Here is a 23,567-nt window from a genome sequence, read left to right on the forward strand (position 1 = left end):
AAATTAATGGAAACATAAAACATGAGTAGGAAATATTACATTGGAAGAATTCAGAAATGAGATATTTATATCATGTTAATATGTTATGTTTTCTCTTTTATGGAAAATTAAATATATGGTTAGAGAATGTACAGTATTTATGCCTAAAAAAGCCAAATTAATGATCTGTAGGGAAAGTAGTATGGTCTAGTTTTAAGCATTCTTGAGTCAAAATCAGGAAGACCTGCATATCACTTGTCTGAGAAAAAGCAAATGTCATTGCTTAGATATTTGTTTTGCAGAGTTGTTACAACGTGCTGAACTTGTAAAATTATTGATATTTGATATAAAGTATAACCTAGGGGCATAAGCGGCATAAGATTGTTCACAAATAAATTGTTTAGCCTTCTAATGGTCAATTTGGATTTATGTTTCATGGTTCTTAAAAAAAAAAGTCTAGTGGATACTTCCCAGTATATCTCAATATAAGGAGCAGAATTTGGGACTTTTAACTTAAACACTGCACAACATAGAATGATGATGACATACGTCTAAGTAGTACATTCTGCCTTAATTGTTAACACCTAGCAGTTTAACTAAAGTTAGCTAAATGAGTAACATTTCAGGAATAAAAGAAAATCCTGCAGGGCAAGATCTTATTCATGATATTACATTTATATTTGCCAACCTTCATACCCCTCATTAAGTAATCACTGCTATGAATCTTTTCAGCTGGAGTCAGCAATAAGATTTCTTAAGTCTACTAATATCTAGAAATATTCCTTTATTGTTCTCTGGAGGATAAAATAATAATGACTTCTTGAAAGCTTTAGATTTCTCCTTTGTGGAGCAAGACTCATGTTAATTGTCTACCTCAAACACTAGAAAGCTACTCTTTTCTCTCTACTGCATATCTTTTTAATTGGCATTTTTTTTGGTGTTTTTTTCTTTGTCTTTCTTTTTTGGGGGTGGGGTAAGGCAATGGGGTTAAGTGACTTGCCTAAGGTCATACAGCTAAATAATTAAGTGTCTGAGGTCAGATTTGAACTCAGGTCCTCCTCATTTCAGAGCCATTGCTCTAACCATTATGCCATCCATCTAGCTATCCCTGTACACCTTTTTTTTTTTTTTTTTTTTTTGTATGTTGTCTCCACTGAATACAAGCTCCTTTTTAGTAAGGACTCTACTTTTTATTTTTAATACTTAGCACAGTGCATAGCACACAGTAAGTGATTAATTCTTATTGTTGATGTTAAGGAGACATTAAATGATTAAATTATCAAAATGTAGTTTTGCAGTAAAACACATTTTTTTAATAAAATGATCAGAAATAAAACAAAAAGTAGCTGTGTTTGTATACACTTTGTGTCCAGGAAAAACTTTATTCATGTAGGATTGTTGAAGAATCAGATCCCTGGATTTGTAGTTAGGCCCAAGGCTCAAATACTGACTTTTCTACCTACTAGCTTTGTGATATCACAGGTCATTTATGCTTTCTACCTTCCAGTACTTTAATGGTGTAATGAGGAAGTTGGACTACACATAGATTCCTGTGGTTCATTTGAACTTTTAAACTCTAATTTTCCTCTTTGGAAAAGGGGGATCTAATTGACACTTGCTAGGAAGAGTCAACCTAATTCATTCAGGAACATTAATATCCTAGTGTTTGTTATTCATTTCAAACTTTACGCCTTTGATACATTTTACTGACTTTTGAAGAGAGAGTGTATGAAAACTTGTATTTTATGTACAAATGACCTATTTGTTGTAGTAAGCATTTTGTTCTAGGACTCCTTTTCTGGATTCACTTTTTTTTCCAGAGTGATAAAATGGGTTTTTATTAAGATACCTTAACAAAATGGCACACCTCTCTCAAGGTGGGAGTGAGGGGCCTGAATTCACTTTTAAGCATGTGCCCTAGTTGGCATCTTAGGGAAAAATATCAGAGATCTAGGTTACAACCAGATAATGAATTTTAGTTCCATTCTTTTCAGGGACAACTGGCAGCTATAAAGATGGTGTAATTTCTATAAGCTTTGGTACCCATTACCTTGCATGCCAAATATGCAACCTTGGATTCACATTTATTGCTTATGATTCTTTAGATGATAATCCTTGTTGATTTAATGTTACACTTTTTAAATCACTTATTTTTATTTTCACAGAGGCTATGCCAATACTCAAAAGTTTGCAGTTTGAGACTATAACTAGATGAAAGATATATTATATTCCATAAAGCTATTTGAGTGCTTTTCAGGAAGATTTTCTCAGTGTGCATCTACATAGGAATTTAAATTTTGCTTTTCATCATCTAATATTGAAGTAAATTATCCTTAATAGAGAAAATGTCTTGTTAAAAGTCTTTGGTGGAGTCTCATCATATCTTGCAAAGTGACCTTAGGGCTTCAAAATACTTATGCTCTAGTAGATCCTATGAAACTAGTTCAGAACAGCTCAAGATAGATTTATAAAGTCTTCTCTGCTTATAGAGGACTTTAGTAGGCTTTGAATGAGGTTCACAGTTCAGAGAAGACAATTTCCACTCTCATGGAACATACAGTCTAGTAAGAAGTTGGCATCATCATTGAAAGCTAATATATAACTACCAAGTACTTTTGAGAAATACGAAACTGAAAGATGTGAGTTTTGAAGGGGGTTGTTCCTCTTGGAGAAATTTAAAAAAAAAGACTTTCTTTAGAAGGGCATTTGAGATGGTTGCATAATTAATAAGTAAAGATAAGGAAAGAGGGCATTCTGGGCAAATGGAATACAGTCATAGAGGAAGGAAAATACAGGACTATATGAGGGGATGAAAAAGTTTTTTTTTTTTTCCCCAGTTTGCACATAGAGTCCACAGAGGGCATATCAAATAATACATACTTCAAATAGAGGGTGGTGATAGATTTGGCCTTGGAGGATGGTGATAGATTGCGTAGGACAAAAACATTTGAACTCTACTCAGTAGATAATAGGTAGATTCTGAAGATTTTTGCTTAAGTGAATTTTTTAACCAGAACTAGGTATAAGGAAATGCACCTGGCATACTGCTATGTGAAAATCATAGTAAAGGAAATGGAATTGTCATGAATAGTGGTGTCAGATATATAGAAATGAATGGATCTCTGTGGATGGCTTATTGACTTAGAAAACCTCAAATTAACATTATCTATTTTATTACATTTTTTATTTATTTTGTAAACTATTTCCCAAATACGTTTTAATGTATGTTTAATTCAGTTCTGTTGAAAAGTGTTGGTGGAAGGCTACAAGTTTGACTCCTCTGCACTTGAGGACCTGTTGTGCTAGAGTTTTGATAGTAGGGACAGAGAGGAAAGGACAGAGATAGAAAGGACACAGAGAGAAAAGCAAGAGATTTTTCAGAGGTGGAATGAACAAGTCTTATTGTTATGAAAAAATGAAGAAGAAAAATGAGATTAGAATTTTGAGCTTTGGAAACAGTGAAAGTGCCATTTTTGATGTACTTTTTCAGAATTTGTGAAGTTAAAAGAAGGAAATATTTTATTTTTAATTAATTTTTATTTTAATGATATCGAATTACAGACAGAAATAGATTATTAACAGTTGAAAATGTAGCTTCAGGACTCAGAAGAGATATCTGGGCTGGATATAATACATGTAGGAGCCATCTAATTATGGCAGTCAGACCCATAGGAGTAAAGGAGATTACCAAGCCCTCAAAGCAGGGAGATAAAAGGGAAGAGGGTCAAAAATGGAATTGGTGGAGGTAGGGGGGGGCATCATGGTGTTTAATGAGGAAGGAGAATCAGAGGAATGCCATACCTCTAAAGATGAAGAAAAGGATGATATTCAGTAGGAGGCAGTACCAGGTGACATAGAGAAGCCAAGGAGGGTGAGAACTGAAAACAGATTCTTAGATTTGATGAGTAATATGACTAGTATTTCAATAGCACTTGAATGTTTGCAAAGTGATTTACAATAATAATCTCATTTGTTCCTCACAACAAACAACCCTGGGAGGTTGGTGCTGTTATTCTCATCCTCATTTTTGAAATAGAATAACTGAGACAAGTTAAGTTACTTGCACATGGTCACACAACCAGATTCTGAAGTCATATTTGACCTAAAGAGACTATGGCTCCAGTTCTCTGTCTACTGTCCCATCTATCCTTGACAGAATTTGTCATCAGAACTAGTGGAGGAAGTGCCTACTCTAAACTGCTAATCTTATTTATTCGAGTTTCATACATGTAAATGGTTTCTATGATTTTACATTTAGGAATAGTCTGTTACTTTTGATTATAGATACCATCAAAATGGATTCACTTTTCTCAGAGGTGAAAAGACATTCATGAGTCAATCTAGTCTAACACAAACCTTAACAGAAATGTTTTCTGTAACATCCTGCCAAAGAATAATGCAACCTCTTCCTGAAGACCTTCAGAGAAGGATGTGACCCACCACCTGCCAGAACAATTCAGTTCACTTTTAGTCAACAGTTTTCTCTTTTATTGAGCAAGATTTGTCTTAGAAATTGTATCTATCTCACCCCCTATTGTTTCTAGGAGAATAAATTTAATTCTTCCCAGGTGACTTTACCTCTTGGCCACCCACGTCCTAAGGAATAAAATGGTAGTTATAATATCTCTATGCCTGACTTATACATTGTGTGGTGAAAATTGACTAGAATTATATTTATAAAAGACTTTGTAAGCCTTAAAGCACAATGTAAATGCCTGTGTTTATTTCTTAGACTTCCTTTCTATTGTTCTATCAATAACTTTATCCATTTAAATATTTTTTTATTTTTAGAAAGATTTTATTTATTTTGAATTTTACAATTTTTCTTCCAATCTTGCTTCCCTCCCCCCAACCCTTCACAGAAGGCAGTTTGTTACTCTTTACATCATTCTCATAGTATGCACTGATCTAAGTTGAATGTGATGAGAGAGAAATCATATCCTTAAGGAAGAAACATTTAGTATGAGATATAGCTTTTTGAATAAGGTTATAGCTTATGCTTTTTAACATAGCTCCTCTTAATGACAGTGTTGAAGTTTAATAAAAATCATGCTCTGGATATCTCTTTATGTATATTGTACCATATCATGAATAACATGATTTGAATCCTTCTGTTTCAGAGAAATTTATAACCTAAATGAGCACTTTAATTGCATTTGGCTTTTGAATGTATATTCATATTAATAGTTAAATAGATTTGACTAATGTGCTGTGAATTCCAAATATCTCAGATAAAGTGCTGAAACCTCACACTCTGAGAATCTGAGTCAGAGGAGCAGAAAAATAAAGCTGCATCTCTGGTCTCCTGCTTCTGTCCTAAGTATTGGATTGAGATCCCACTTATTAGAGGCATGTCTGCCTCATCATCTTACTTTGCTTCTTCTTCTTGCCCTCCAATCTTACTTCCTGACAGAATAAGAGACCATGGAGAAACCAGTGTGCTGATTCATAGCTGCCTTCTAGACTTTCTTATTCATAATACTAGATAAAAGCTTATTTTTTATTGTGATGTATCAATAGACAAACACAACTTCATGAAACTTGAGTGAAAATTACATTTATTACAAGAGAACTATACATGTATATGGAACCCAGAGAGTTCATGATCCATACAGATATTTGCACTTTTTGTAACAGCAGGACAAAGGAAGGGACACCAGAAATCTCCAACTAAAGGGGTAGATTGGGAGAGGAAAAGGTGTAGTAAAAAATGTAGAAAAGAAGAAAACCCCTCCTGAATGAGAGATGCAAAGTGATGGCAAAAGCCCATTTTTTTCCCTTGGGAACTGCTAGATTCCATGAAGATAGGATGGTGCTGCTTGTCTGCAGGGGGTTCCCAGTGCACAAACACTTTCTCCACCTAGCACAGCCTAACTTTATTCCCAAGAATGTACAGGAAGTTCAATTTGGGGTGCGAACACAAAATATGGCAACTAAAAAGACAAGTTCAAGGGAACTCTTAACCATTCTTAATCTAAAAGATGAACAGTGTTTAATCCAGGAGATTCCTTTCTGGTACTATCAGAAGACCTGATCAATTCCTATATTTCTGCCCTGTGATATTTGATTATAATTTAATTAGTGTTTCCCCATCTCATTCTGATCCTAACTGCATACCAATTTGCAGTTCTCCCTCACAATCCCAGTTCCTGACTCTTTTTCTAAACTTCACTTATCCCTGCTATTTTATGAAACTATTTAGACATTTAGATTTTAAAAGTCCTGCTGAGGTTTCAGATAGTATCAATCTTGCTAGATTTTATGTCAAGAAAAGCCATTATAATAGTTCCAAAGTGGAATATCTTGTGAGGTGGTGGGCTTTTTTTTAACTTACTAGAGACCAAATGTTCATTTGCTAGGTACGCTATCATGGGGATTTGTTTTGTTTATAGATTGAACTTCCAGGTGGTGATTGACACCCTTTCCAATTCTGAAACTTAGCAGTTTTACAACAGCATGAAATGAAAGGAGAGAAACTTGGTATATAGAGCATAAAGAAAATGAGACTTGGACCATCAGAAAACTTGATTTCTAGCATGGACTCTCCCTCAATCTAATTCTGTGACTGCAAATTTTATCTTTACTTGAGAACATGAGTGTGTTGTGGAGGGAAAAAAGCACTGAATTTGAAGTTTAAAAAAAAAACCCAACCTTGTTCTTGAATCCTAGTTTGAACCACTAATTACCTGTGTGAATTGTTAATAGAGCCCAGATTCCCCATCTTTAAAATGAGACTGAGGGTGGATATGTGGATGATTTATAAGGTCCCTTTTCACTTAAAATATAAAATTCTATGGACCCTGGTATACTTACATATAAAATGAGAACATTGGCCTAGAACTCTCAAGTTCCTTCCAACTCTGAATTCCATGATTTTTTTTTTTGGTAATTCCTAGAATTTAACTACTTGAATATGCTTTTCTAAATTGAAGGTTAGGTCTTGTGACAAGCCTTAATTTCTAATCTTTCCCTGCCCTTTTTTTTTCAGTTACTCAAAAAGGTATCAACCTTTTGACACTTATTTCTGATAGTAAAGTCAGGAAGAGTTTGATATTTGATAAATGATATATTTAAGATTCTGAAATCAGGAATGGAAATTCTGAGTCACAGATACTTTTAGAGTTCGTTGTTTTAAGTATTTTAAGTGAGAAATTATAATTTTAAAATGCTATATACCTATAATTTTGAAGCTGAAATATTTGACATGGATTATCTGTAAACATACCATTAAGCTATTACAGGTCCAGCTTTTAGCTTTGAAAGGTTTTTCTGTATATTTGTACAGGGTTTAGAATTTTGCCATTATCTTAAGTTTCAAAAGAAAATCAACTCTGATGGAATGGAACATTGGAAAGATAAACTCAAATTTAGTGTTATCACTATGGTGATTTATTGTCCATTATCTCCATTTTTTTACTTTTTATTCATTTTGTTCTTTTCATTATGTGATGCTTCTTGGACACTGAAGGAGATTTAAGTCATTCCAAACTGGAGTCTCTCTACCAGGGCTTCAGAATAGAAGGATTCTTTTGGCTTCTTGTTAAAAAGAGGTGATTTTAGGTTCTTTATAGCTATGAAAGTATAAAGCCCCACTGGCAGGTCCTACCTGTTTGTAACTGCTTTCAATATTGACCTGTTGTTTGGGATCTGAAGAGCAGGTCATTTAAGTTGAGATACTGTCTTTATCCAGTTGGCCTCATAGTAATGAATGTTAATGCTTTTGTTGTTGTTTTTATCTTTAACGAATTGAGAAGACCAGTTACTAAAGTCCTCGAGGAGCCATGATCTAAATCTGGAAAGCAGGAACCCACTTCAATGAAGTTATATAACTTTGGTACATAGACCTAGAGCTAGAGGGAAATTGAAAAACCATCTAATCTAACCTCCCTCTCATTTTATAGATTGGGGAATTGTGGGCCTTAGAAATTGAATAAGTGACAGTATTGATATTAAGTAACTTGTCCAAGGGAACAGAATGTAAATGGAAAAGCTGTAAATTGAACCCAGGTTCTCTTCAAATCCAGCACTCTTTCCAACACTATGCTTTGTTTTTTGATATTGTAAGTATTGTCTCTTGTAGTAACATTTCTCTTAGTAAGCAGACTTATTTGAATATTCAAGTATGCCAAAGTGGAATACCATTTATCTCATTTTCCTGTTTTATTTTAAGTATAAACATAAGTACTCTGGTTAAATTGGTACCTGATGCCAGATGTTCTCACTTTCACAGATGTCATTGAAACTCATTCTATATAAACTTGGACAACAAAGAACTATCAGATTCAGTTTTTCTGGAGATTGTACAGTTTAGTATGAAGAGTTGTTTATGGGAAAATCCTCTCTTAAAACTTCCTTTCAAATAAAAAAAGTCCTTTATTTCAAATTCTTGTAAACTAAGGATAACATTACTCCATGGGATTAAGAAATTTACACAAGATAATATATGTGCAATATGACTTTCATTGAATGATGACTAATTTTGTGATATTTAAGTATTTTTATTTTTCAAAAATGAGTTTCATTTCATGTCTTTTTCTTTTATATCTATGTCTAGATATAACCTCTCCAATCCCCTACTTTGAGCCCTCTCTTGCAATAAAGAGAAACAGTTTGGCAAAATCAGTCAACATAATGACCACATCTAACAAGTTATACAATGTCTGACAACTGTGAATATGTTCTTTCCTCCCCTCCCTTTTCTTCAGAAATGAGGGAAGCATGCTTCTTTTTCTTTGCAGTCACAATTCATCTTTACAGACCAGTCCTTGAACTAGTATCTGATTAAGCTACTATGTGTTAAACCTGGGTTTTGTGTTCTTTTGTTTACATTATTGTAGGCATTGTGAACATTACACTTCTAGTTCTGCCTCCTTCATTGTGACATTTTCTATGTCTTCATCAAGTTGTAACCTTTAATGTAAGAAACAGGTGGGCTCACAACCCTATAAAGCTCAAAAATAGGAGAATAGCTTAAACTAGTTAACAATGTAGCAGACCTTCCTTTTAGATTTTGGGCCAACCTGAATTGATTCCCATTTCTCCTAGCTCTGCACAGAGAAGTAGACAAATGGCCTCTATTCCCTGAAAACCATTCTCTCATTTGATCTTTCAAGATTTCTCAATATTATGTAGTTTTGAAATAAAATCATTTCTATTCCCTTTAAAGCTTTTAAAATTAGAAATCCATAAAATATGAAATTTCCCTTACATTTTTAAATTTAAAAAATCACTACCTCTTCATCTCTTTCCCTTTTTTCTATTCTATGGAAGTAAGTAAAATAATGATTTCAGATCATCTGAAGTTAGGCCATTTTCATTCTATTTAGTTTACCTGTAGTACTCCTGTTTCTGGGCTAGACTTCTACTGGAATAATGAAGCAATAATTTCAAAGTAGAATGGTATTTATGTTAATACAGAATAGGTGAAAGTTTAGCACTGAAGTTCTTTTTCCAATTCTCCTTGTGATATGAGAAGACTAGCCCCATCCAGTTAAAACTCACAGAAAACCTGGGAATTACATGACCTGATACAGAAGAAAGTGAGCAAAACCAAGAGAACATTATACACAGTAAGCAATATTGTATGATTAAACAACTGAATGATGGCTTGGCTGTTCTAAGCAGAGTCAAGATAATCCTAAAGGACTAATGATAAAAATTGCTATCCACCCTCAGGGAAAGAATTGATGGCATATGAATGCAGATTGAAGCACACTATTTTTCTTTCTTTCTTTTCTTTCCTCCCTTCCTTCTCCACAAAATGACTAATGTGGAAATAGTTTGTATAACCTATATTGGATTGCTTAACATCACAAAGAGGAGAAAGAAGAGGGAGGGATAGAATTTGGAACTCAAAACTTAGAGTGAAGGGTAAAATGTGTTTTTAAATATAATGGGGAGATTATATATATATATATATATATATATATATATATATATAGTGTTCTCAAAAGAAAAAGATTGCGCTGTTAATACATTTCTGAAAATGAAATATAACTGGTTTCTCTGAAAATAAAAAAAAATTAATAATGGGTTTTTGCATCCCGATAGTTTGGCATCTTTGAAATCACTGAGGCTTCCATGTACCATAATATAGCCCCATTTCTTCCTATTCAGTTTTGGGTCTATCTCTTGTCCATTTGCAATGCCTATTTAAAATTGATATGTGTACCCCTGGTTAGCTCAGCCAGTTACCCAGCCAACTGTATATCATAATATGGGAAATGCATTTTCTTTGTCCTTTTTTTTTTGTGTCGGTTTCTTGGTTCATTTCTTCTTAGTGACAGTAGATATCACTGAGGAGGCTTACCAGAAGTATTGTGAGGTTTGATATAGTAATGAGAATGTTTGCTCACATTCTAATGAAAAGAGTCAAGAATTGGAATCTCTTTTTCCTAGATTGTCACCAATATTTTTGAGACTGTCAGATACATTAGCACCTTTGAACTTTATTTCTCTCCCAGTTTTTAACATCATATTTCTCAACAGAAAACATAGGAAGTTTTATTGGGACATAAGTAAGTTTGCATTTCAGCATTATATAGGATGTACCATATTCAAAAGTTAGCATTAAGGTAGCTCATTGCTAGCCCAACTTGGAGAAGAAGCTATGGGCCTCTTCTCATTCATGGTAGACTGGCTTTTTAAGGTCTTTTCTAGAGACCTAACTTAGAACCCCTGAATTAGAGTTAGTAACACATGTATCTGTGTTTGGAAGAAAGTCCATCTTTTTATATTTCACTCACTTTATTCCTTCTGGATGGAGGTACAAAGAGACACATAGCCGATACCTAATAGAAGACAATTGACTGACTACAATGATTCATTGGTCTGACTGGCTAGAATCTCACTTATCAGAGCCCAGATTGGAGTTTGAGTACTGGTGGGAAAAAGGAAAATTAGAGTATTTTAGGTGGTAGTTGGGTTTTAGAAATGATGAAGACTTGATTATGAAGACTTGATTCCTCATTTGTGTCAGCTTCTTTCATTTACTCTTTTTAGAGTGTAAACTTTCAGAGAGTTACTTCCATTCAGTTTACTAACCGCTGTTTACAGTTTGGAAATGTGGTCAGCATTAGGCAAATTATTTAGAGTTGTTTTTCCTTGTTCTCCAAAATATAGATGGAGGGGGAGGGGACTCTTTCACAGCTCTTTGCTGCTCACATGGATGGAGCTCAGTGGGAAATTTGTCCTTGCTGCATTAACAAAAGATTCCACTTCTTTTCACTTCCCTCTAGCTACTTAGCTCAAATAATATTAAGCTACATGAAAATTTAGTCCATGTTCTTTAAACTCCTATATTTTACTTATTGAGGAATATGTGTAAGTTATATTTCCATATTAGCTATCTGAATTTTGAAATACAGAAGACAAAAATATTCTTATATTTAAACCTGTATAATTTAAGCTACATTTTTCTTTTTAAAAAATATTTGTTTTTACAACATACAACAGTAGTGTTCACCAATCTCTTTTTTGGGCAAGGTTTAGAGTTTATATTTTTCTTCCTACCTCCCTCCCTTCCCTCTGTGATAAAAATAGATCCATATTAATCATGTTGTGAAAGAAGAATTCTATTGAAATGGAAGAAAAAAACAAAAAACCCAACATAATACATAAGACAACTTTTAAAAATTGAAGAGATTGAGCTTTTATTTGCATTTAAATTCCACAGTTCCCTCCCTGGATATGTATGGCATTTTCCCATCAAATGTCTTTTAAAATTGTCTTTGTTTATTGTACTGTTGAAAAGAATAAGTCTGTCATAACTGATCATCATGTTAGTGTGTATAATGTTCTTCTGGTTCTGCTCATTTCAGTCATGATCAGTTCATGAAAGTCTTTTCAGCTTTTTCTGAAGTGCCATCCCTCATGATTTCTTTTAGAACAATAGTCTTCCATCACATTCATATATCACTGTTTGTTCAGCCATTCCCCAATTGATGGTCATTCCCTCAATTTTCAATTCTTTGCCACCAGGAAAAGATCTGCTTTCAATTTTTTTGTACATAGGGCTAAAGTTACATTCTTAGGTAAATAATAATGTTCCTCTTTTTCCTTCATTATTGGACAATAGTCCCTTTTTTAAACTACAATGATATTTGATTAGGAGTATTGTGTTTGTTGCACAAAACATTTGTGTCCACTTTCAGTCAGTCAACCAACAAACATTTATTTGGAACTTCTGTATGCTAGTCTGTGCTAGACTCCTTGCTCCTCTTTTATATCCATCACTTAGTTATTTAGTCAGTGTTTATTGACTGAAGATTCTGTCTTTACTTTTATGATTTAGGGTAAAGAAACATGAATCAAAAATATTCATTAATTTTACTGCACATGTATAATCAACATCATATTGTTTGACTTCTTTGGGGATGGGGAGAAATGAGAATGAGAATTTGGAACTCAAAATTCTAAAAAAGAGCAATGTCAAGAAATTTTTATATGTAATTGGATAATATTTAATGAAATAAATATTTTTAAAGAGTTGCATTAATTTAGATAATCACTTTTACCCAATTAATTTTTTTACTCATTAAATATTTGTCTTCTCTGCATTCCACCATTACTCCCTTATGCTCCTCATTTCCAATTTTAAAAGAAAGACAAACAAAAACCTTCTATTACAAGCATATATGATCAAGCAAAATAAATTCCTCTTACCACCTTCCTACAAAAAAAAATACCTGTTTATATTTTTGAGTTCATCACCTCTCTATCAGGGGTAGCTTGTTCCATCCTGAGTCATGTGGAATCATGATAGTTGTTCATTGTGTTGATCAGAATTTCTAAGTTTTTCAGTTGTCATACCTAATTTTTTAACTAGCATCTTCTTTCTCATCTCTCACCAAATTTATTTTCATGCAATAAAATGGAATTCTTAACATTTTGCAGGTTGGTCATTTTAAGGGACCATCAGGTAAACAGCCAATTGACAGAAAAGCTGAGAAAAAAAAATAAGGGACTTTAAAGATTCTGCTTTGTAGGATTTAGGTCTCAAATTGATCAAGAGGTAAAACAGTTAAAAATTTCAGAAAGAATACTCTGGCTTTTTTCAACTGTTATGTAAAGAGTCTGAAATGTCTTTTAGAAAAAACAAATAAATAAACTAGTTTTTCAATAAAGTGCATTCCTTGAATGTATTATGAGGAAAGGCAGTATAGCAGAGAATTTCAATTCAACTTTAAAAAGATGGTGTTTAAAAACTTAAAAGTGATCTTTTAAGGACTTTTCCAATCTTTTCATTTCATAATGAACTGTTTCTGCATTACTCAAAGTACATGAAAAAATTTTAAGAGGGCAGCAAAACCTTAAAAAACAATTTTCACTTAGTTGATGAAAACATTATTCTTTTTTTTAGATTTTTCAAGGCAGTGGGGTTAAGTGGCTTGCCCAAGGCCACACGGCTAGGTAATTATTTAGTGTCTGAGGTTGGATTAGAACCCAGGTACTCCTGACTCCAAGGCCGGTGCTCTAGTCACTGTGCCACCTAGCCTTCCCCTGATGAAAACATTCTTAATCAGATTTTTTGCTATTAGAACAGAGCTTTTAAAATTATATGCTGATAACTATGTGGGCTCAGTAATATAACTAGCTTGACCTGTGATCATTTAGTATTTTAATCACAACTATTTTTATAGGTGTTGAGGTTAAAGTTTAGCCCTACTTGAAAAAAGAAAAGTGTTAAAGACTTAACTGTGTTAAGAATCATAAATTTGCATTGAAAAAGCCTGGCAAGGGAAAAGTAGTATTTTCCTCAATGTGAGATAGGACATATTTTAAGATAATTGGAGAGTGTGTTTTTTAATGTTTTCTTTTTAGTTTAGATTTGGTTTAGTTTAATTTGTTTCTACCTCTTAATTTTTTTTTTTACTTAATGTATTCTAAAGAATGTAAAATACTTCTCATTACCACTGTGAAATTGCTTTTTTCTATTCCATTGGATGTAATTCTTTTATCATTCTATATAATAAAAAATGTTTTAAAATGTGCTATTATTTTTTGGAATCTCAGAAATGGAGACTCTAAAAATATATTTTATATAAGTTCACATAAAGTACACTAATTCCTGTTAGGTGAATATTTTAAACACATAATCATTTTTCTTAGGTTTGTACATTTACAGACTGTTGGAATCATCTTTTTAACCCAGGACCATTTTTTTCTCATTTCTTTGATTTGTAAAATTTACATTTTTCACTTATGAACTGAATTAAATTCTGGCTATTAGTCATTATCTGGGCAGGTATGGGCAGAAGTGGTAAAAATGAAGAGGATGCTCCATTTTCTTTTGTACACAACATTAAGTTCTAACAAGATTTTTGTTTTACTTGCACAGGCATTGAGACGTGAATTGAAAGAGAAAGAACATTCTATATTGAATGCTGTAGACCAAGCTCGAGTCTTCCTTGCTGACCAGCCAATTGAGGCCCCTGAAGAACCAAGACATAACTTACAATCTAAAATAGGTGAGTTGGAATCTTTTTTTTTAAAAAATGCTTTCTAACAAAGAAGTGTTGAAAGTGAATAAAATTAGGGAAATAAGCTGATGTAAAAAAAAAAAATAAAATCTAGTAATTGAGTTTATAAAACATTTAATTTTCTACTTTTTAAAGCTAGTTTTTAATCAGATATTAATCATTCTTAAATAAACATCAATTAAAAAATAAATAGAGGAGGTGGTCTTGAAGGATGAACATTATTATTTTCATCAGAGGAGAAAAAAAAGGGTATTCCAGGCAGAACGTTGATTAGGTAGATACAATGCTGGACCTGACCTGGTATACCTCAGATACTCACATAGCCCGAGGCATGTCACTTTTCTTCTGTCTCCATCAGTTTCTTCATCTTTAAAATAGTAATAACAATTGTATCCACCTCACAGAGATTTTTGGGAATCAAATGAGATTAAAACATATTAAATGCTTTGCTATTCTTAAAGTGGGGAGATGGGGGGAAAATGATGCTCTTTGTGAAACATTCAGAAGAGTGATCTGACTAGGTGAGAGAAGTATTGGATATTGGAGAGAAAGAAGAATGGATAGATGGAATGGGGATCAGAATATAGAACTTAAAAAATAGAGGAGTCAGTCTCTATTATTCATATTCATATTATTATTATTATGTGTCATACAATTTAGTTCCTACTTCAGGTTTACCTCTATCATTATACCACTCAATCTAGAATTACAACCATATGCTTTTATAGCTGTTATATATATATGAAATGATGTTTTCAAGGAGCTAGACTTTTATTTCTAATTCTCTGAAGTCTGGGGGTACATCTATAATGGTCCTTTGCTTAATAATATCTGCTGATGATGATATATATATATATATATATATATATAATTCATATATGCATGCATGCATTTTAGGTTCTGCGTTTCCTTTGGTTGGTCAATTAGTCATATCAATTTAGCATTATGAAGTTGTGAATTTTCTTTAGTTTTATTAATTTTTCATTCTTTTCCTTCCCTAAAATGGTTTTCTATCATGCTCATTATTTGCTGTTTAAAATAAAAGGAAAATTATAATTTCTTATTCACTTGTTGATTACTTATTATCCATTTGTTTTTAGTAGAAGAGAATATTATACTTTAATCACATTGTATGAATGCTGTGGATCAGTCTTGAGGGTTGAAAAGGAGGGAAGATCTAGGAGAAATAGAATTTTGGTTCCGTGTTTCTTTGATTAATTCCCTTTCCCTACTTCTTGGGGGCTGGGAATCACTTAGAATGAGTATGTGCGCTACCCAAGGTTTTGGGCAGAAATTCTGTGCTAATGATTCACAACTAGTCAACTAATCAAGACATTTATCAAGAGAGTATTATGTACTCAACACTGGAGTTACAAATACCAAAAAAAAAAAAAAAGAAAAAAGGAATAATTCCATCTTGAGATGAACTTAGATTCCAGTTTGAGAGAAAACAAGTAAATACAAAGAATATCATGCATCTAAAGTTATTACATAAAAATGTATACGAAATAGTTAAACATCAGGCTGTTTGGAAGGGAATGCCCTTGCAACTGAAGGATAAGGAAATATACCATGTGGAAAATATTGCTGAACTACCTCTTAAAGGAAGAGCTGGATGTTTTGTCATTAAACATTTTTAAAGTTCCTACAATGTACCAGAAACTAAGATAGAATCTCATGTATGAAGAATTATGAATGCAGAGGGGCCATAATATGTGATTAGATAGGTAGGTTGGGTCCAAGTTGCATGAGACTTCCAAGTTTAATAAGAAGAATTTATATTTCATTCTTGAAGTAATGAAGTCAAATGATCAGATTTGAAGCTAAAGAAAATTTACTTTAGCAGCAATATGAAAAGTGTATTGAACTTTTGAGAAACTTAGGCAGGCAAGCCAGTTAGGTGGCTGTTGCAATAATCTATGATAGAGGTAATTCAAGCTTGAAGTATGGTGTAAAATGTGTGAATGAAGAAAAGGGATTGGATAAGAGAAATGTTGTGAAAATAAAAATGTTAAGATTTGAAAATTGAATGCATATATGGAGTAAGGGAGAATGAGGAGTGAGGAATAATGCTGAGATAGATTACAGTTTAGAGATATTGGAAGGCTGACCATACTTTTGATAGAAATAGGCAAGTTCAGATGAGGAGGGGTTTTTTAAATGATAAATCATCAATTTTAGATATGTTTTGTTTAAGACAGCTATAATATATTGAACTTGATATATAGACCTGTGTTTTATTTGCATAGAGATGGGCAGTTAAATCTTTGATAGCTTAGGAATTAGCAAGAAAATATTCAGAGGAAAAAGAAGGCCCATAAGGGAACACCCATACATAGATGTTATGTGCATGATGAGCCAACACGAGCATAGAGCATCTCCACTAATGTCCTTTTCAGCCCATAAGCTCTATATCAAGAACTGAATTTCCTTTCCTAAACCTTTCTTCCTTTCCAACTTTATAAAATGTGGCATCATAAACCATTAACCAAGTCTCACACTGGAATCACCAACTTGCTCTAAATATCTGTTGTATTTTCCTGACTCTAATTGTATTCTTAATATTTACTTCTCCTGAATTGCCTCCTCATTTTCCATCCTCTTTTCTGCCTGTTGAAACTCTTACCCAATCTCCAAAGTCCAGATTAGATTCCAGCTTCTGCATGAAGTTTTACCTAATCCCTCTAAGGTAGAAATTATTTTTGTGTCACACACACACACACACACACACACACACACACACACACACACACACACATTCTATTCTATAGTTGTGTGGTTTTCTTATAATTAACATTAGAGTATGAACTCCTTGCAGGCACAGTCCCTACTTTATCCTTTCATCACATTCAACCCTAGGCACTCAGGGAATACTTGTTTAGTAAATGAACAATTGAATGAAAAAGTGAAATTATTACATGAGTCAATTGATGTACTCAATATGATGATTTAGTTTTAGATAATTCAGTCTTGGGATATATATCTCAGCTACAAAGTAGTTGCCTTGCCTTCTTGACTATCTTTTCCCCTACTGAAAGTAGAAATTGTATTATAAGTTTATATACTACCAGGACAATTGATGCCCTTATTTTAGCTGCACCCTAGATTAAGGCTTTTCAGCTGTGCTTTAGATCTCATATGAAACTTAGAAAGTAATTATCTGTTTTCAAACCCATTAGGTATAACTACAGTGAACTGTTCTTGTAAGAGGAAAATTATAGTCTGTGAAAAGCATTGTAAAAGTAAAAAAGTTTCTTTCCCAGGAGTTCTATTTACAGTACCAACAGTTTGTCCTTCCTGAAATTAAGAAACCTCTTGTTGGCATAATGTAATAATCTTATCTACAAATTTCATGAAAATGAAAATAAATCTTAGCCACTTGATTGAGTGAAACTTTCTAAAAAACTTTTTGTCATTTTATGAATCTTATAGTGTAGATCTGTTTAAATAAGTAGCTCAGTGGCCTTTATGAGCAATCACTTTATAGCAAAGGTTAGTTTAATGGACACATCACTTTAAATTAATTGTTCACCATCTGTTGTGTCTTCTAATTACTATATCAACTCCAACCCCATAAATCACATTTGTCTCATAAAAAAGATGGCAGTAATTTACATGTATGTTTCTTATTGTAGTCAGCATCTGGTATGTTACTTCCTGATTCAGGCATAAAGAATAAAAGGATAATGTACTTCCCTAATGGGATAACATGAACTCCTAAATTACTGTATTTTTCTTCGCCACAGAGCCTGAATTTAAAATAGTGAACTCTTTCTAAATTCTAAATTCTAAATTCTTCTTTTTACTTTAGTTGTTCTTTTAGTTGCCTCACACAGCATAAATCATAAAACTAACCGATGCCTAAGAATAGCCTGGTTTGTGTAGAGGTCAAAAGTTTCTATTTGAGCAAACATTTTTCCCTTAAGGTTCAGTGGTTTGGGGTAGGAAGAAAGTAACAAATTTAAGGATTAGGTTATCAAAACAGTACCCCAACAAAACTAAGAGAAGTTCCCCAAGTATTCCTTTGGGAAGATCACTCTTTGTATTTCAATACCCTGGGTGTACCACTTATAGCTCATGGTTGATGTTTTCCCAGAATCGCAATCTTTCCCAGATTTAGAATGAAAAACAACCTCCCTCAAAGCTCCACTCCAAAGTAGATATGTAAGGGTAACCTGGATTAGGTTCTTAAAGGCAATGCCAGCATTGAATAAGCTTTTCTCTAGCTCTAGTAAGCTAGGTACACTTTGAATATGGGCTTTAAAATGTGTCTGTTTTCCAAGACCAGAGTATTTTGGACTGTATCTGAATGTATCCCTTGGTGATGAATCTTTCGATGATAACTCATTGAAAAAAATATAAAGTGATTCTTAGCCTTCTTTGTTCTCTTTTGTTTATCTAATTACATTGGTCCATAGACAGTGAACTAAACTCAGAATTGAAAAGGAGACAAGAGAAGTATAGATTGTCTTTGGGAAATTGCACAGTGCTTTTAATGACTATAATCTCCCTGAAGCAAAAGTCCATCTGTGCCTGTACCCAAGAGGCATGGAACACCACTATCTCACACAGATAAAGTTGTGGGTCAGCCAAAGGGCAATGGAAAAATGCTATACATTACCAATTATAAATTATTTGGGGGAAGCTATGTAGAGCTAGTAACCTGAGGCCATATATATTCAGAAAGGAAATTGGGAGGGTGGCTAGGTGGCACAGTGGATAAAGCACCAGCCCTGGAGTCAGGAGTACCTGAGTTCAAATCTGGTCTCAAACACTTAATAATTACCTAGCTGTGTGGCCTTGGGCAAGCCACTTGATCCCATTTGCCTTGCAAAAAACCTAAAAAAAAATTAAATTAAAAAAAATGAAAGGAAAGTGGATAGTTACGTGTGTGGAGCAAAGAACCATTAAATGACATCCTTGTGTCTCCAAGTAATGTCCAAAGAACTGTAATAAAAAATATATAAAAAAAATAAAATAAAAACAAAGAACTGTAATAAAAGAAAAGTACTAATGGGTTGAGATTTGGAAAACTAGTTTGAAATTGGGCTGTTGAAGGGCTTTAAGTGGAAGAGCCTGTATTGTATTTAATCCTAGGGGGAGTCACAAGAATTTATTGACCAGGGAGTGACATCATCAGACACATATAGTTCTCACCAAACTTGACATAGTGTTAAAACTTTTTAAGTAGTTCTAGATGCTTTCTTGACATCTTTTTTTAAATCCCCAAGTACTTTTCTTTGATCTTGACCTTAGAGGTTAAGATTTGTAAATATCTAGCTTACTTTCACTATCCAGACCATTGGTCTATGGAACAGCTAGATTTTTGACTTTTCTAGGGCTTTGGTCCACTTTTGTTGGCTTTTGGTAAAAAAAAAAACCCAACACAACGAAACAAAAACTTTTCTGAGGAACAAATCTTTCCCACTTCCTTTTCATATATTGGGTTTTCTAGCTCTTTTATCTAAAATTTACTATTAATATTTGGTGTTTCTTGTTATCTTTGCCCTCTTAATCTCCCTCCTCTGTATTTTCTTTGTCATGTTGTCTTCCTTCCAGAAAAAAGAAAACTATAACAGTTCTTTAATCTTTCTTCTCTCCTTCCCATAATCTCTTAAGCCCCCTGTCCCCTATAAAGTCATGAATTATTAAATCCTTAACCATGTTTATAAATTCCCAACACTTTTGAGTATTGTCCTGTTTAATCCTATTATCTTCCTTATATACAATTTTTAAAAAGACTTCAGGATTGCATTTTAAAATGTCAAGCTTTTGTCCCTCGTCTGAGGAATCTTATCTCAATCAACAATTTCTTTTACAGGGAGGACATTTTTTTTTAGTTTTTTGGGTTTTTTTTAAACATAATCAGTGAGGCAGCAGGGATTTCATAGGGCAGATAACTTTTCTCTTGAGTTTTTTCCAACCTATATCTGGAAATCTCATTTCTAAAATGGAAAGTAGCATTTCTGTGTTTTAAAAATATATAGATACAGGTGGCTAGGTGGCAGACTGAGGGGCAGCTAGGTGGCACAGTGGATAGAGCACCAGCCCTGGACTAACTGAGTTCAAATCTGGCCTCAGACACCTAATAATTACCTAGCTGTGTCGCCTTGGGTAAGCCACTAAACCCCGTTGCCTTACAAAAACTAAATATATATGATGTAAGGCACTTCATTCATTCTGAAGGTGTTTATTAAGTAAGTATCTGTTTTGTGTAACTGGAGGAAAAAAAAGAAAATGAAACAATCTCTGTTCTTGGTCCCAGATTCTATGGGGGTGGGGGGGAATGGAAAGAAACATGAATACCAATAAATTCAACACAATTATAAAGTAAATACTAGATTATTTTGGATAAGCTTTCCTGATAGCAAACCTAAAATTGCATATATAGCATGCAAGAAATTAACTTGTAAAGAGAATATGCTAGTAACTTCACAAGTCAATTCCCCCTTTTAACATGAACTTTAGAAGAGAAATTTATAAGGAATGCTATACGTTTTCTCAACAATGAATAGATGCGTTAAAAAGTATCATTTATTTATTTGCATATCAGCTTGACAGGATATAGTGCTGAATTAACAATTATCTGGATTCATATTCCTTTCTTATAATAGTTATTACCCTGAGCTAATCATTTAACTTCTTAGAACACCAATTTGATAATATGTATCTCAAAGGTGATAATTTATACAAAGTAATTTGCAAGTTTTTAATAGCTATATAAAATGTTAGTTATTGATACATAAAAATGCATTCAGGGTTTTTAGGAAAAAATAGAATTATTGAAGAGTGTTAATTTTTATCTTCTGAAAAGGAGTGCAATGTTTTTGAACTGAAAGTCAAGAGCTATAGATTATCATCCAAAATCTGTTGCTAACTAGCTATGAGATGTTGAGAAATCTATTTAGCTTTCATAGGTTTTAGTTTTCTCGTCTATAAAATGAGAGGTTGGAAAAAATCAATGATTCATCAAGAATTTATTATATACTTAAATAAATTAAGACATTATACTAGGCACTGGGAATACAAAAACAAAATAAAAAAGCTTAAATTCAATTCAAAGGAAACAATTCACATGAATAAAATATGCAAGATAATTTGAGGGTGAAGAAAACACTAGTGACTAAAGGGATGAGGAAAAACTTCTCTGTGGAAGTGATACCTAAGTTAAGAAGACAGAAATATTAGGTAGTCTTTCATGTGTGGAGGTAGGAGATAGAATACTAAGCTTAGAGAATAGCTTTCATGGTCATTTTAGAGAGCATAGAAGTGAGTGTATGAGAGTAATATGAAATAAGGTTAGAAAATTAAATCAACTTGGAGTCAACTTGAAGAACTTTAAATTCCAAACAGAGGGGTTTTTGTTTTCTTTTTTAGTCATTTTACAGATCATAGTTTGCCACTGAATAATTTAAAGTGGGAAAATGACATGCTTTATGAAGTTTATTTTGTCATTTTCTTAGAATTTGTATTAAAGAGGAAAGAAACCAAGAACATTGAGTCCAACTGGGAAACTCTTGTGATTGTCCAATTGAAAGGTAATACAAGCCTGAACTAGGACAATAATATATAGGAGGTAAGGGATTGGAGAGTATTTTTTGTGACATAATTGACAAGCAAGTTAGGGAAAATATTTTTGTTAAATTTTTGTGTGATGTAATGTAATGGCAAATGATTGCAAATGATGGGGGTGGCTGTGTTTTGGAGGAGAGCAAAAAGTCAAGAATGACTCTAAACTTGAGAAACCCAATTAGAAAGATGGTATTCCCCTCAATAGAAAGTGGGAAGTTTGGAAGAGGGATAGATTAAGGGGGCAAATACCATGTTCTACTTAAGCTATGATTAATGTTTATTGAGACCTCCTTTTAGATATTTGGAACCCCGTAAGCTGATCCTTGCTAACAATGATCATAATTTGCTGTTCACCCTAGGCTTCATTGTTATCACTTATGAAATATCAGTTAACTCTTCAACTTTTATTACTGCTCTTCAGGCTCAAACTTGGGAAATTTGTTATTTTTTAAATTATTTTGCCTTAGTTATCTCAGGAGAGAAACGACTTGGCCTCTGGGCAGGAGCAAATGAAGAGAAATCCAGCCCAAAGTTATGAATTTAAGGATTCTCACCCTTGCTCAAGGGACTTAGAAGTAATTATTTGTATTATTTGGAAAGATAACTCCTTTTCCCTTAAGTTTCAAATATGGAATTCTTTTATATTTAAGCTTAAATATTTTTATTTTTTTTTTCATTTGTTTTTATTGCCTATATAAAAAGAGGTGGTCAGGACTAGATGATTTCTCAAGGCCTAACTCCCTATCTGTATTCCAATATTGGTCTTAATAAGTTTATATTTAATGACTTATTTCATATTAAAAATTTCAAAAAGTATTAACAATCATTTTACCCAAATTTTTGTATTCTTGACTAATATTCTTTATCCTGATGAGTCTATAAAGACAATTCTCATTCTGTCTGTCACTTTCTCCAAATCCATTATTAGTTTTCCTTTTTTGTAAACAGATGGTTTAGTTGAATGTAGATTCCCTAACTCCTTTCTGAATAGCTGCTGGAGTGAAGATAATGCAATATACTGTAGAAAAAAGAACCTTTTGAACATAAAAAATTCATATTAAGTGAAGACAAAAAGAGTAATGACCAGTGTGGAGTGTTTTGTCATGTTACAAAGAAGCTATGTGTTTCAATGCCAGATTACTTAATGACTGAGTCATGAAAAGAGTTTCCTAATCTAAGGAAAGATCATGATAATTAAGCTCAGAAGTTTTACACTAGACATTAGCATGTAAAATATCTCTTAAAGAATCAGGTGAATTATAAACATTCACAGGTGTCAGAGATCTCTCAGTGGCCTATTAAAAACAGTTTTATAGTTCATCTAATGTTTTTCATCTAATAAATATGAGGAAGATAATAAGGTTTGCATTTTAGTAACATGAAGTTTAATATAAGATCAACTCTCAAGAAATGGATTTTTTTCCTTTCATATACTTTATTCTTTCTCCTTTGATTTTTACTCCTCCCACTGCTCAGAATTCTCCAGCATATTTATTTATTTATTTTCTGTGTGTCTGTGTGTGTGTGTGTGTGTGT

The 23,567-nt window shown here is 33.1% G+C and overlaps 1 protein-coding gene across 4 annotated transcripts in view; it reads left to right on the plus strand.

Moving 5' to 3' along the window:
- Positions 1 to 23,567, plus strand: part of UTRN (utrophin) — a 435,226-nt gene that overhangs the window by 277,985 nt on the left and 133,674 nt on the right. For all 4 annotated transcript variants that reach the window (XM_074187765.1, XM_074187767.1, XM_074187766.1 and 1 more), the window contains one exon: positions 14,318 to 14,447. In XM_074187765.1, coding sequence (XP_074043866.1) covers positions 14,318 to 14,447 — 130 coding nt within the window. The remainder of the gene's footprint in view (positions 1 to 14,317; positions 14,448 to 23,567) is intronic.

This window comes from Macrotis lagotis, chromosome 5, assembly GCF_037893015.1.
Source record: "Macrotis lagotis isolate mMagLag1 chromosome 5, bilby.v1.9.chrom.fasta, whole genome shotgun sequence".
In the NCBI taxonomy this organism is placed as follows: domain Eukaryota; kingdom Metazoa; phylum Chordata; class Mammalia; order Peramelemorphia; family Peramelidae; genus Macrotis; species Macrotis lagotis.